The sequence below is a fragment of the Podarcis bocagei genome, assembly GCF_964188305.1.
Source record: "Podarcis bocagei genome assembly, chromosome: Z".
Taxonomy (NCBI): domain Eukaryota; kingdom Metazoa; phylum Chordata; class Lepidosauria; order Squamata; family Lacertidae; genus Podarcis; species Podarcis bocagei.
Genome location: NC_138140.1, coordinates 29823157 through 29839126, shown reverse-complemented (window position 1 = coordinate 29839126; position 15970 = coordinate 29823157). Strand labels below are relative to the sequence as shown.

At 43.5% G+C, this 15970-nt stretch overlaps 1 protein-coding gene across 14 annotated transcripts in view; it reads right to left on the bottom strand.

The window, feature by feature from the left end:
- The window catches only part of TENM1 (teneurin transmembrane protein 1), a 395160-nt gene that overhangs the window by 14239 nt on the left and 364951 nt on the right, over positions 1-15970 (bottom strand). For all 14 annotated transcript variants that reach the window (XM_081180104.1, XM_081180105.1, XM_081180115.1 and 11 more), the window contains 2 exons: positions 13537-13772; positions 4812-5108 (listed from right to left, as the gene is read on the bottom strand). In XM_081180104.1, the coding sequence (XP_081036230.1) occupies positions 4812-5108; positions 13537-13772 (533 nt within the window). The remainder of the gene's footprint in view (positions 1-4811; positions 5109-13536; positions 13773-15970) is intronic.

Here is a 15970-nt window from a genome sequence, read left to right as displayed (position 1 = left end):
CCAACCAGTTTTATAATAAGCAGTTTTAAGAAGTGAGTAGTAGCAGGAATACCCTCTGAGTAGCACAAGAAAGGCTCTTATTTTGTACTTTCTACATGTCACTGCATTGTCCTGTCCCCTGCAGCCCTCTTTGTATGCCAGAGGACCCAAGTGAGGGGAGGTCATTGGTAGTGGCCACAAATAATGGATGGCCAATAAGCCAAACTCTTTTTGATCCATGATTAATTTTATAAGGATTCTATCTCCCTTGCCCTTAAAAACAGATTGTACAGCCTGAAATAAGTTATCTAAGTAAATCTTTATTGCATCACTGCTTGATGCTATTTGTAATTTTGTTTTTGGTTGCTACAGCTATTTGCTTTCATGTACAGGCAGAGAAATTTTAGGTGTTTCCAGCTGATGTGCGATTGCCAACATGCGGGTCCTTTTGGACCCGGAAGAAGGAAGAACAGATACGTCACAGGCTTATATATGCTCCGCCAACACGTGAGGGGGCAGGCAGGAACAAAACCCCCACACAAAATGTTTGACACCTGTATTAACGTGTGTATTTTTAAAATTCTGGATATGGAAATTGACAGGTCATTTGCACAGCAGTATTTGGTGGTATACCTGTGGATATTGCTCTGGGAAGGTGACCAAAAATCCCTCTCTCTTTCCCGCTTTTTAGCAAGCTAGTAGCCATGCCAGTGTTTGTCTCATAAATTTCATTATTCACTTACTTCATGTGTAAAGTGAGTACAAGCTTTCTCCAACACTGTGATTAAACCATTGGGTTGGGAGGGGGAGAACACGATGAAGCAACACTCATGAGCTCAGAAGAACATTGGGGTGGATCCAAAACCACCCTTTTGTATGCAGAACATTCTCGCTTTGTGCTAGAGCACCAAGGGCAACAAGTTGTACTAAAAAAGGATCCCCCTTCCCTTGCACAAGGGAAGTGCGAAAACGACTGAGCTACCTGTTAAACCGCTTCACAAACTCTTGCAGAAAAATGCCAGCAGCTATTTTCTTTCTGCTCTTTGGCTCTTTAGATCCAACCCCCAATGCATTGAAAAAGCCAAAAAATGAAGATGATGTGTATTGCGAAAAGAACTAAGGGGTTTGTAGCATCTTAAAGGCTAATTTATTATAGCATACACGTTCCTGGACTACAGCCTACTTCATCAGATACATAAAGTGTCATCTTGCCAGCAGGTGTATTGTGATGCTTTCCTTTGTAGAATACAGTACCACTCCAGCAAGGAAGATGCATAAATGGAAGTGGGGAGGATATAGTTTGCTGACACTCCCTTTCTTCTGAAGCCTCTTGTGCCTGTGAAAGTTGGGTCCATGCAGTGCTCCCCCCCCCCCTTTTTAAAGAAAAAATGTGCTGGTACTCACCATGATCTTGTTACAGTAAGCGCCACAATTTCAACATTTTTGGGGGGGGGGAGGTGCTGGTACTGTGTACCCTTGAGTACCTCCAGAAAAAAACACTGTCTCCATGGGTTGGGGAGCCTTTTGGTGCTAGAGGTGGTATGGGGTTGCTGAAAATTCACACACCCCTGCTTTTCCTTTGCAGAAATGTATTTTTTGTTGAAATCTCACCATGTCAATCTTCTGGGATGTGTTAACAAGCATGTCCCCCGCCCCCCCATCCCTTAAGAGGCAGCTTGTCATATTGAAAAGTTAATGCTCACAAAGCCACCTTAAGAATTGTAAAACTGAGCATTAACACTTGGAATGTGGAATGTAACCCCCCACGCCCCGAGTTTAAAGTGCATGCTGTAGAGATGACTTGGATAACACAGATACGGAGATGAAATGCCACATTTCATCTTTGCATCACTCATAACTATGTCACCCAATAGGCAACTCTTTCAGTGGCTCTGTGTCATTAGCTGTTAGCAGACATTTAGGCCTTTCTGCTCATTAGTGGTTTCTGCAAAAGGAGGGGGATCCTGACCTTAGCAGGAAACATCTCCATTTCACTTGTATTCCTAAGTTCAAACCATCTCTAAACCTGAGAGCTCCACGTTAATATAGAAAGGAACATAGAAAGCTGCCTTTTACCTGGGCAGCCTGTTTCTCCATCTGGCCCAGTAATGCCTACTCTATAATGGATAGAGGCTTTCTGAGAGAGAAGAGTCTTTTCCATCCTTTGTTACCCAATCCTTTTAATTGGAGATCTCAGGGAATGAATCTGGGACCTTCTGCCCGCAAAAGCTCATGCTCCACCACTGTGTTACAACCCCTCTCCAAGACAGTATGGGATAGTGGTTAGTGTGTTGGAATAGCACACAGAGGACTCTGGTTCTTGTCCTCATTAGCTGCAAAGCTCACCGGGTGACCTTGGGCTAGTCGCTGGCTCTCAGCCTACTGTACCTCTCTGGTTGTGAGGATAAAATAGAAAGAGGAAGACAACCACATATGCCACCTTGCGCTCCTTCGAGGAAATGTAAACAAAGAAACAAACAAACAAATGTAAGTAATAGTAATTCCTTGTTCCCAGAGGAGGCAATGATGACCACTAACGTAGAGAGCTTTGATTTGAAAGAGAATTAAGACAAATTCATGGAGGAGAGGGTTGCTAGCCATAATATACTCTGACAACACACTGTGAGCCCAGGATGCTGGACTAGATGGGCCATTAGCCTGATCCAGCAGGGCCTTCTTATGTTCTTATGTCTAATAATGAGGATGATGAGGATGTTTGAGTTGTGTAAGAGCCAATGAGATCCCACATATTCTGTTTGGGCCCCTCAGTTTGGGCTAGAGATGGACAGTTACCGTATTTTTCACCCTATAAGACGCACTTTTCCCCCTCCAAAAATGAAGGGGAAATGTGTGTGCGTCTTATGGGGCGAATGCAGACTCCTTGGCTTCAGCGATAGCAACGCGAAGCCTCCGAAGCCTGCGCTCCGGAGGCTTCGCTTTGCTTCCGCTGAAGCCAGGAGAGTCTGCTCTTTGAGGCTGGCGGTGGGGAAAAGCAGCGCTTCCCCCATCGCCAGCCCCAGAGGGTGGGGGGCAGCGGGAAGGTAAGTGACGCCTTGCCGCTACTCTCCAACCCAGGTTTGAGGCTGGCGGTGGGGAAAGCAGCGCTTCCCCCATCGCCAGCCCCAGAGGGTGGGGGGCAGCGGGAAGGTAAGTGACGCCTTGCCGCTACTCTCCAACCCGGGTTCGAGGCTGGCAGTGGGGAAAGCAGCGCTTCCCCCATCGCCAGCCCCAGAGGATGGGGGGCAGCAGGAAGGTGCGTGACGCCTTCCCGCTACTCTCCAACCCTCCTTTGGGCTTTTGCGGGAGATGCGGGAATTCCCCCACCTCCCGCAAAAGCCCATAAAAGCCTTGCGCTCTTTAAAGGGGCTCTGCGGCTTCTGCTGGCTTTTCTACGAGGGGGGGGGAATTCCCCCACCTCCTAGAAAAGCCCGCAGGAGCCGTGCACCCTTTAAAGAGCGCGCCCCTCTTGGGGGCTTTTCCCCGAGGAGGGAGAAGGGACTGACTGGCCGTTTCAGTCCCTTCTCCCTCCTGGTCGAAAAGCCCGCAGGAGTCACGCGAGGCTCCTATGGGCTTTTGCAGGAGGTGGGGGAATTCCGCCACCTCCCGCAAAAGCAGGGAGAAGGTCTTGGAGTAGCGCACAGGCTGCGTGCAGCCTGTCCACTGCTTCCAGAGCTGCGGGGGGAAAATCATATTTTCCCCCTTGATTTCTCCCCCTGAAAACTAGGTGCGTCCTATGGGCCGGTGCATCCTATAGGGCGAAAAATACGGTACATGCTAGTCTCACATGTGTTCATTCAAAGGTCCATCCCATCCCATCCAATCTATGCACCAATTTGCTAATTTTTAGATTAAAAATTTCCCCTGAAAAATTGCATGCACTGTAATGCATTGTTTTATCTCAGTGTGTATGCATTTCTAAAGTATCTTACTCTAAAACACACATATTACTGTGTTTGGATAAGATTTATCAGTTGACAACTGTTTTGCAAGAACTGGAGAAATGTGAAATCTCAAAGATATTTAATGTCATGAGCTCTATAAGTCTGAAATATCAATTCCCACTGGATTTCATAGAAACTGAATTCCTCAATTATTGCTAATTTAGATCCTTCATCTAAAATAAAAATTATTTAGTCTAGAATAAGGATGGGGAAGCTGTGGCCCTCCAGGTGTTGCTCGACTACAACCTCCATCATCTTTGAGCATTGGCAATGCTGGCTGGGAGTTGGAGTCCAACAACATCTGGAAGACACCAGATTCCCCATCTCTGGGTTGCATCAGTGTTCAATGCTCTCTCTGCTGAAATATGAGAGGCCCTATATTTGTACAGACATTCTGCTGGATATTGAAGGCACACCTGTTTAGACCTCCTGATCTGATAGTTTTAATTGCTGTTTTAATTGTTTTGCTGTTTTAATGGGCTTGTTTTATCGTGCATTTTTATTTATGGATGTATTTATTGTTTTGATGAGATTGTTTTGGGTGTATTTTAACATGTGTGTATATATATTTATATTTGGTTTTACACTTTAAAGCACTGTTTCCCAAACTTGGGACTCCAGATGTTTTTGGACTACAATTCCCATCATCCCTAGCTAGCAAGACCAGTGGTATGGGATGATGGGAACTGTAGTTTGAAATCAGCTGGAGGCCCAAGTTTGGGAAACAGTGCTTTAAACAGCCCAGAAGCCATTTTTGCAAGTAATTATTATTAACAATAATCTAATTAAATCCAATTATTTTCTCCCCAGTGGGGGCTTCTCTGAGTTTCTAAATGTGGATAATCAAATTTACACTGCAATCGTCACAAACCATTTACAAAAATGAATCACCTTTTCTAGGTATGTGTAGCTCCATATTTTTCCATCTGCCCATGTTCTGGAAATGATCTTCCCACCTGGATCGTACTCCATCTTTTCGGTCCATGTCCCTCTTTGGATAAAGGTCACTAATCCAGAATGTGAGTAAGTGATGTTGACTTCATTGTATTTGTTGAGGGGAGACCAAAGGATTGGGCGGCCTGCCTGGTCGTAGAGAATCCGAAGAGTGAACTTCCGATGGTCGTCATAGATCTTCCCTGTTCTTGTGATGTGGTCAAAATCAATTGAGAGCAGGTTTCTGTTGTGGGCCTAATTTATAAAGCAAGAACAGCATCACAAATTCAACTGAAGCAATTCTGTAGATGAAGATATGCATTTTATTTATTTTGCATTTTTTAAAACCATGCCTTCATTCAAAATAAGGACTCCAAGAAGGCAGACTTCAAGATCAAATATAACTATATATATATATATATATAAAACAAATAGTTAAACCAACATAATAAAATATGATAAATGAATTATCTAACCACTTACATATTAACCATATTAACCATATTACAATCAATTTGAAAACTCTGGGCAAAGAAAAACGTGTTATTCCTGAACCAAAAGCAATATAATAGTAGCACCAGTCTTACTTTCTCCAGGGGGGTGTATCAAAGCTGGGCTGCCACCAAAAAGCCCCTCTTCACTATCAACACACACACATATTTGAAAGAACATTAAGTGGTGTAGAGCATTAAAACAATAAACAATATCATTAAAACAAAAATTAAACACAAAACTAGTAAAATGGTAATAGAAAAGCAGATAAAAAGAAATAGAGGAATTCTGGGAACTGAAGCCAATAAAATAGGGGCAAATCTTGAATCCTGTGCTAAAAGGTATGTCTTTACAATATATGTGGAGTAACTGATGGCAGAGGAAAGAGCATTTCACAGTTTGGGGGCAATAGCAGAATTGTGTGTGCTTGTTTCTGCTCTATTATATTCTATAGCAGGCACCCCCAAACTCAGCCCTCCAGATGTTTTGGGACTACAATTTCCATCACCTCTGACCACTGGTCCTGTTAGCTAGGGATGATGGGAGTTGTAGTCCCAAAACATCTGGAGGGCCGAGTTTGGGAATGCCTGTTCTATAGGGTGCAGCACAATGAGTAGAATTTTCCCAGTTGATCTAAGTGATCATTCAGGTCTATTCAGGGGCAGATCTTCTTTCAGGAATCTTGCCTCATTCTTACAGAAGAAACTCGGGTAAGGGCCTCAAATGAATATTTCAATTTACTGGCAGATTGGCAAACAGATACTTCTGGTTTCAGTCTCATGGTAACAAGCCTGATTATTTAATAATTCCCAGTAGCCTCATCCCTCCCATCTCTGGCCACACCCTTCCTTTCATGAAGCAGTCCACTGAAGTCCACTGTAACATAACTTTGGTTTCTTAGAACCTGACACTGTCATACACTCTCATTTTCATTCTGATTCAGGATGATATAAGTTTTCTCAAGGCTGTTATGTGCCAAAGCTCACCAGGGGTCTGGTGTCTAGGAAAATATGAAGCCTTGAGGCATGTGCTTCCTCCTCACAGGATTACTGCCAACTGTTCACTTCTACACCTTTGCAGCGAAAGAATGGTCTGATCCTGAGCATGAGTCACACCACTTTCAATATATTTTATTTATGCATTGGTTCACACTGCCAGAAGGTGTACCAAAGCGATTTACAGGGACAATACCACACAAAATATACATTCACAATCCATTAAAAACATATACCCAAATCTACAAAAATAATCCAACCATATAAAACAGCAGTGGGGAACCTGCTGAAGTGCTCCAGATGTTGTTGGACTACAAATCCCATCAGCCCCAGCCAGCATGGCTAAAGCCAATGAAAGCTGCAGCCTACCAATATATGGAGGGCCACAGGTGCCCCAACCCAACATTAAATAACCACCCCACCTGCATAAAGGTGAACACTAAAAAACAAATGATCAAAAGCCAGACCTTTAGCACTGTCCAAATTGCCTGGGAGAATAAATATATATTTGCCCAGTGCTGGAAGGGTAGCCCAAAGAAAGCATGGGTCACTGCACAAGAGGAGGCTTGTTCTCTTGTTGCAATCTTCCAAACTTCTCCTGGTGTGGGGTATATGCAAAGAGCCTTAGATGCTGATCTCAGGTTCCAGGTAGGTTCATACAGGGGAAGTTGGTCCTTGAGGTATTGGAGACTTGAGCTATTAAAGCTTTATAGGTCAAAAACATAAATGCTCTCTTTTCTAATACACACACATCACTTACTCCCTATGCAGAGAACACCATCAGTTCCCCTCCCCACACATACAAGATCCACCCCAGTTCCTCCTTGCCCCTCTCTACTACCTAGGAATTTCCTCCAAGGCCAACCAGGACCAGCCTAGCAAATTCTTTTTGTAAACAAGCATCCCCACCACAATTCATTTCTTTGCCATGGGCAAATTGACCATTCTTTCCTGTCTTACCCAGGATTCAGGTTTTGGGGTTTTTTTTGCCAAGACCTACTGGTGCTCAACTGAGGGCTCATGCAGACTTCCTTTTGTGGTGTGTTTCTAGGCGCAGTTCCATGTCTTAAAGCACTGTTTCTGAGCGCTTTTCCCACTCTTTACCACTGATATGGAGCAAATGGCAAAATGGCAATTCACTGAAAACCCAAATTGTTGTTTGCTCCAATTCAGCATTAAAGATCAGAATTTCACAAAGAAAGCACCAGGGCAAAAACATAAAGAAACCCCACTTTAAAGTGCAGACCTGTGCCTAGAAAACATGGGGCCAATCGCGTGGATGAGCTGTGAACGATTGTTTTCCGTAACAGTACTAAATCCTAGAATATATGATGAAGAGTTCCTCCATGCCTGTCCAGAGCAGTTTCCTCTCTTCACTATGCTACTGCAGCTTGTTTCCTCTGCACTCAGTATTAAGTAGGTGGGCACTTCTGAGCATACACAAAGGGGTCTGCTCTCACTGCTAAGGAAATTTCCCCTGTCCCTTTCTTCAACAGCTTGCTGTGCACACAGAGAACACAATAGGCAACTGTCTCAACAAATACTGGGGGGGCAAAATAAATGCAACAAATGGAATAAACAAATACGGTATCTGGAATCCGTAGCTAGATGAGAAACCGCATGTGTAATCAGGAGACATAAGTGCAGTTGCTGTGGACTACAACTCCAGTCAGAGCTACTCTTAACACTTGCAGCTGCAATGGAATGACAATATGCTTTTCTTTACAGATTGCTGTACTGCATGCATTTTGCTCTTGCTGATCCTCAACTTGCCTTTGAAGAAATCTGTTCTGCCACAATAGTCCTACAAGTTCTTGCAATATGCAAAGGGTAGTCAACATGCAGCTATTATGGACTCCAACTCCCATCAGCCCCAGCCAGCATAGCCAATAGTCAGGGATGATTGAAGCTGTAGTCTAACAACAACAAATGGAGGGCACAACATTTGGCTAATCCTACATATGGCATCTCCTACCTGCAAGTTAAGGCCACAGTATGAGTGGTGTCAGAATGACATTCCACCAGGCACCAGCAGGAACAGGGTAGGATGCACCATCCCTATCACCAACCTTGCAGTTAGCAAACCTGAAATTACTACCTAACACGTGGGACCTCTGAAAGCAGCTAAAATTGCTTGTTCCTACCAAATTTCATGTTTCAGCATGCTGGGACCAGTTTGATGGATAGCTCTGCATTCACAGGCAGCTGCGCAAGAGGGATTAATGACAGAAGCTCACTGAATGATGTGAAGGGAAAGTGTGTGCTGAAAAATTCAGAAGGGAATGTCTGTGATGGGAGGAACAGAGATGGGAGGATCACAACACAATCCAAATCTGCCCTACCAAAGCTGGTATTTGTCCCTCCAGGAGAGGAGATAAAGCAGGGCTTGGGAACCTTTTTTGGGCAAAGGGCCACAATCCCTTCTGGGCAGCCTTCCAGGGGCCACATGGCAGCAATTGACAGAGCCAGAGGCAAATGTTCATGGATGTGAATTTCACTTATGAATAATAGGCTAATTTTTACACACAGTCACACCCCACCGGTCTATCCTCTCTCCAAGGAAGCAAGAAGCAATACTAGAGTTCAAGGACATATTCCAGCCAGGCATATGCTATTGGAGCAGGAACCAGGAACCATGAGTATGCCAAGGGACGGGGGGGAGAGAGATGAAAAGGGCTGCATTTGGCCTCCAGACCTCAGGTTCTCCACACTGAAAGTCTTCTTGGTCTAAAAATGCAGCTAAGAGAGGTGAAGGAAGAGCCCTTTATAACTAAACACAGCAAGGAAATTGTTCCACCTGAAATCACAGTTTGCATAGTAATGGCAAAGTTAAAAAGTTATGGGCACAGAGAATACATTTAAGCTTGCTTAAAAGTCCCAGGATGTGGGTAGGAAAACCAGTGCGAGTTAACAACCTGTTAATCTAGTTAAAAGACCATCTGATAACAGTGGGAGACAGGCTCATGTACCTCTGGATTGCACTCATTTTGTGTCTTTAAAAGTGCCATTAGTCAAGGTGAGTGTCTATCCTCAGGCAGTGGATTGGGATGAGTAGACCCTTCAGATGTCTGCCAATGAACTGAAATGTGAACTGAAACTGGTTCATTCTGTGAAGGGATGGATAGCAAGCAGTGGGTGGCCTCCCATCATTTTCCTCATTCACCACCACCTATGATTCTGTGTGTATCACTGCCATTTTGCTGCTCCAGGAAAATAGTGTTGAGACTCTTGCAGGGTATTTCAAGTAACCTGTGCCTCATTCTAAGGAAGTGTCCTTTTCAGAGCAAAGTACTACTGGTGAGGTAGCCCCAGAGAGCAGTAATTTAAATGGTATTTTCCACTGCAGAAAATGGTAGCAGTACAACAGCTCTTCAGGTCCAACTTGCCCATAGTGCCTTGCTCTGAGAATAGACTCTGTGTCCCTCAGAGTGAAGCATGGCTGAGATGTCTCCAGAGGGCCTTAAGGAGTGCCTGCAGAGGAGAGAGAAGATATGGGGGAGGTTGTTGCACATGCCTGGTGGTGGTTGGCTTCAGGTGGCAAAATGTCTCGCACTGCTCCAGGAAAGATCCCCTTTCTAATCATGACTGGACTATGACAAACCCAGTATCCTATATGCTAACAGTAAGTTCATTCTCCCAAGTGCCAATTCTAATGTGCTGAAAATACTGGTATCATTCACTCACAGTAAGCTCAAGGGAACCAGAGGGTTTCAGGACTCCCAATAAAAGTCAGTGGTGGTGAAATCAGAGCTTGGAAAGTGCATTTTTAAAAGTTCTAGTTCAATATGTCCAAAAGGGAAGTACCGTATTTTTCCGTGTATAAGACTAGGTTTTTCCTCTTTAAAAATATCAAAAATTAGGGGGCATCTTATACACAGGGCCATCATCTCCATTTTCTTAAATCTGAGTCCCCCAAAACAGGGGGAGTCTTTACATAGGACGTCTTATAGATGGAAAAATATGGTAATTCTAGTTCACACTCCTCCCTTTATAAAATGAAGTAATTTGGTTTGTGCTCAGTTCACAGCTCTAACTCAAGTTCATCCAAATGATTCTTGGCAATATTTTTCGGCCCTCAGAATCATAGAATCATATAGTTGGAATAGACCACAAGGGCCATCGAGTACAACCCCCTGCCAAGCAGAATATTACAAGCTGCTGTGCTGAATATAAAAAATACAGAGGTTTTCGAACGTCTCTGTTGATGAATGTTTCGGAACTTGAATGCCGTAAACCCAGAAGTAAATCCTTCAGTTTTCAAACGCGCCTTGGAAGTTGAACAGGAAACATGGCTTCCGTATTGAGTTTTCCGTTTTGAGGCTTCTGTTTTGAGTTTTCGGTTTTCGAACGTTTCGGAACTTGAATGGGCTTCCAGACCGGATTACATTTGAAAACCGAGGTACCATTGTACTTAAGAAGACTAAGGTAACACAAAAACACACTCAAAACTGGAATGTGAAATGTGTAGTCTATTTTACCCCAAAATTATGATCTTTAAGCTTAGAGTCTAAAGAGGAAAAAATACATGAACTTAAACTAGAAATCGAGCAAATTTCTACACCAACACAATTTTAATCCATGTTTACTTTACTCAGCAATTACGGGAATTATGTTTAGATATAATTCAGAGATACTGAACTAATTCAGTTAAATTCATTAAACTGAACTTGTTTATTCCAAGCACTGAGATAAGTATGTGTACACACACGCATCTATTCGCTGGTACATTTTTCATAATCACTCTTTCCCCTTGCTGTAAGAAAAAATGGAATCCTGCTGGATTGGACCAAAGTTCTATCTAGTCCAATATTCCGTTCCTCATAGTTGCCAATCAGATAACTCTGAGATGACTTAAACATGAACCTAGGTGGAATCTACACACATGTAAAAAACGCTGTGAAAATGCTTTTTTAAAAAAAGGTTTTGAAAAATACATTGAATTTGGCATAGCTCACTGTTGCCATTTAGTGTCACATTTGTATATTACAGTTTACAACACATTTAAAACGTTTTATTTGCAGCTGTATAGCTGAGACCCTAGATTTAGTTGGAAGGTGGAAGGAGAAAGACTGTGATGTCTTCTCTCTCACCAACATTCCAAACACAGTTTCTGGTAGTGGAGAAGCAATGTTCCTTGCCTCCTCTTCAGAGCATGGAAGCTGTGTTCAATTTGGGGAATGAAAAAGAAGGCCTAGATTTGCAAAGAGGATTGTTAATGTTGCAAACCACCCTGTAATCTTCAGATGAAGAGTGGTATATAAATTTAATAAATAATAAGGTGAGGAGTTGGGAAGAATAAATGAGTGAGACTGGGAAGGGGGAAGGACTGGAACATCCCATGCTTTCCTCCTCCCTTCAGATTTGACAGATCTATCATAATCACTATGTACGTGGATCGTTGTCATTAGACCATTAGCTTGAATGCTAACTATTCACTGTACTCATCAAGGCTTCCCAAAGGAGTAATTCTGTCAAATGGAAAACAGATTTCCTAAAGCATTTTTCCTGCACATTATTGATGTCTTTGGGTCTTAAACTTAAGTCCGTTAATTAAACAGAAAAATATTGACCACCTGCCATAGGGAACTGTTAATACTCTGGTTAAAATACAAGCCATAAAGGCAAACTGGGTGTGATGGCAGCAGTTCTGTGTAAACACAGAACAGGAGATGCCAACACAATTAATCGGAGATGGGCTTGGAAAAGAACTTGGGGGGTCTGTCATAAAAGGGCAGCTCAGATGAGAGGCAAGCTTTTTATGTCCCCTAATTCTTATCTAGTTCCAAAAATGGTTTCAAAAAATGACACTTCCCACTCCTTCCCTTTATTGCCAGTGAATTATGTCCATTCTCCCCTGCCCTTATTCCTGGGCATACTGTTATGTCAGAGCTGAGGAACCCTTTTCAGTCTGAGGGCCGCATTCCCTTGATGTCAGTCTTCCAAGGGCCATATGCCATTAGTAAGCGAAGCTGGAGACAAAAGTGGGTAGCACAGTGGATGTACCTTTGTAAAGTAGGCTACCTTCCTCTACACAGAGGCAGAGCTAGCTGCTCTGGCACCCAGAGAAGCGCACATGCTGTGCACCCGGGGGCAGGAGGAGCATCCCAGGGGGGCAGGGCGGCGATGCCACCCCCCTCAGGGATGACAACCGGGGCAGACTGCACCCACCACACCCCCTTTCTCCGCCAGTGGGCAGAGGTTTCTACACACAGTCCTCCCAGTATCACAGTTCAAGAAAACATTCCAGCCAACGAAATCACTCATGGATCCTGAACAGTGAGGGGTGTGGTCTGCGAGGAGGGTGTAATCCAGGGAAGGGACATGGGTCTTAATTTCAGTCCACTTCCCCCAGGTCCACTTTTACTTCTGTAATTTACACATAAGTAGACCTACATGATAGTCCTCCTAGGAAATTTTCACACTGCCACCTGTACCATGTCTACAAATTTCAGTCAGCTGCCACTTGTCATTTTCCTTCTGGAAACAAACAAACAAACAAACAAACAAACAAAAACACTTACCCTGGGGCATAAAATATCTCTCGATGCATATAATTTTCTAATGGGGCATGCTTATTACCTCAGCGCATGTTAGCAGATTGGGGTTCTACAATACGACATCACTCTTTCACATACAAACGGTCAGGGAAAGGTCATGAAACTGCATATGGTGTGTCAATAGGTTGGAAGAAACCATATAATGTGGCTTGGGGACCCAGGACAGTTGTATTGCATGTTTGTTAATGGGATGAGAAACATGCCCCCCAACTCACTGAGAGGAATAGGGATCTCCTAATAACTCTTAGCTTTCTTAACTAACAACGTGTCTCTGGAGCCTAAGGGGAAGCCATGATATTTTAATGTGGTGTGATGACACTGCTTTGAATTTATATTGCATATTGGCCTTAAATGAACCATATATATTTCAATCCCTCCCACAAAATAGTGACAGACTGCACTAACCCCAGCTGCACTAACACGTTCATATAAATACAGGGAATCCTTCAGACTGTCTCAAACTGTTTAGGGCTTGAAAGATCAGCACCAACACCATGTATTGGACACAAAAACAAATAGTCAGACAGCGCAGACAGGAGAGCACAGGCATATTTACAATAACAGCAGCTTAATGTGATTCTCAGATGTGATTGCCTTCCCAAAGAATGCTTCATTTGACACATGAGATGAAAACCTTACCCGTAACCTTCTCTCAAATGCAGAGATATTGCCTTTGGTCTGTTCCTTCCTTTGTCTCCACTCAATAAGGTTGGAGTTATGCTCTCCGGGTAAAGAGATATTGCATTTTCCTAAAGTAGGATTGACAACGCCAGCTAGGATGTGAGGTTCTGTGTTCAAAGTGATCTCCATTCCGCTGGCAAAAGTGACTCTCAGTGACCCATCTGGACTGACCCGATATATATTCTGAATATTGTCTGTCAGCAACAAAACAAGGAAGGGGAAAGAGTTCAGTTTTTTCAGCTTCATGAAGCAACTGCTATGTGTGCAAAGATTATATTTATGCATAGTCAGATAGCAGTAGGCATTGCCAACATCTGTAAGACTTTGTAATGGGGGGGGGGCGGCGACCTCCCAGACGTTTAAGGCATACAGCTTATTGTTACTACACCCAGACCTTAGTAAATTTACACATTAGCAACACCCTTCATCTTGATTAAACGTATTTTGCTTTCAGAGACCTTTCAACTTAAGAAACCTTAAGTTAGCCTTTGGTGTTCTTAATTATTTACTACCTTTGGGCTGCTACTGAAAAACCTGTTGCCTGGGCGAATTTAATATGCAGCTAAAGTCAAAACTGGTGATTGTATAATTAAACAGCTAAAATGCAGCTGTGGAAATTGTACTAATGTTGTAACAACTGAGAGCATTGTAAGAAAGATGAAAATAATCTGAGTTAAAATGAAATGCCTGCATGTGCTATGAAATAGATATTGCAAAATGTATGTATGTATGTATGTATGTATGTATGTATGTATGTATTGTGGCATTATTGTTATTATTATTTATTGAGTTTATATATTGCCCTATACCCCGAGGTCTCAGGGCGGTTCACAGAACAGAATCAAAGTATAAAACCACGAAATATATAATCGAAATAAAAACAAGCCAATAACCCCCCACCCACCCCCAAACCTCACGTTTTTAAAAAGACACAGAATGTCAATCAAATCAACTGAAGGCCTGGTTAAAAGGGAACGTTTTTGCCTGGCACCTAAAGGTGTATAATATTATATTCTACCTTTCCTCCAAGGAACTCAAAGTGATTCTCCCTCTCCATTTTGGCCTAAAAAACAAGCAAAGGCCAAACCCTCAAAACCCCACATGGTATTTGGGCCTAACAACAACAAGAACCCTACATGAAGTAGGTTGGCTGAGAGACTGTGAAGGGGACAAAGGCCACACAGTGAGCTTCATGGCTGAGGGGGGAGTGGAACCCTGGTCCTCCAGGTCCTTGTCTGACACTCAAACCCAGAGATTGATAACTGAGGGCCTGAGAGCCAAAGGTGCCCCCCCCAGCCCTTTGGATTCTCCCCTGCCACATCCTTTCTCCCCAGGCCACACTCCTCACTGGTATTGTTTCACACTCTCTCTGATCGTTTTTGTCTGTCTGGGATGTGTCTTTGAATACTGACAATGTCCCTAGCTTGCTTAGATGGAGGACAGAGAAAGGTGTGCAAGTGTGTGTAGAAACCAGCCCATGAAACAAATGTAAAAATTCACATTCATTGCCTTAGCCACTTGTGCCGCCAGCCCCACTCACCACTGGCATGTGGCCTCTATAAAACTGCCCAAATGGCAATGAGGCCCTTGGGTCGAAAAAATCTAAACCCTAGCTTCTGCTGTAACTACTATACCACATTGGCTCCCCCTCCCTTTTTAGAGTAAGAAAATGTCCACAACTTTTCATGCCCTCAAAAATAAAAACAAGATTTTCATGACAACATGAAATTGAACACAGGTCCTTTTACATGCAAAGCAGGTTCTCTACACATGGACTTCCCTCTCTGATGGCAGCCTTCCTGCACAACAAGAGCTGAACTCCTAGGCATACAGAATGTCCCCTTGAGATTTAGGGCATGGAAAACCCAGTCTGATTTGTTATCACTGGCTAAAGCAAGGCTGGAGAACCTGCAGCCTTCCAGCTACTGCTGAACTACAATTCCCATTGTCCCTGCAAGTGGTCATGGTGACTAAAAAGCCACAGCAGGGGTAAGGAATCTTTTTTTGTCAGATGGCAAAAGCCCATTCACTACTCAGAAGAACTCTGCTAAATGGCTACTTGTGGACACAATGGCGGCAGAGCAGTAGGCTTCCTTCACATGGCAATGCTACGTCACATATGTTTCCTCAGGTTCTGACTAAGATTTATGCCACCTGCACTCTAGCTGTTGACTGTCCTGTTTCATCACATGCGGGTCACTAGAGTAACACAGTGACCTACGTGCTCCACAGCTACAATGAAGGCACCCAGGAGCATTGTGTCAATGGCTCTAGTCATTTAAACATTCCACACTGTGACAGGAGCCTTGACAGGAGCACCAGCCATAGCAGCTGGGAAATTCCCCAGAGCATCCAGGAATCCTTCTGACTCCATAAGTATCTTAGGGCAGAC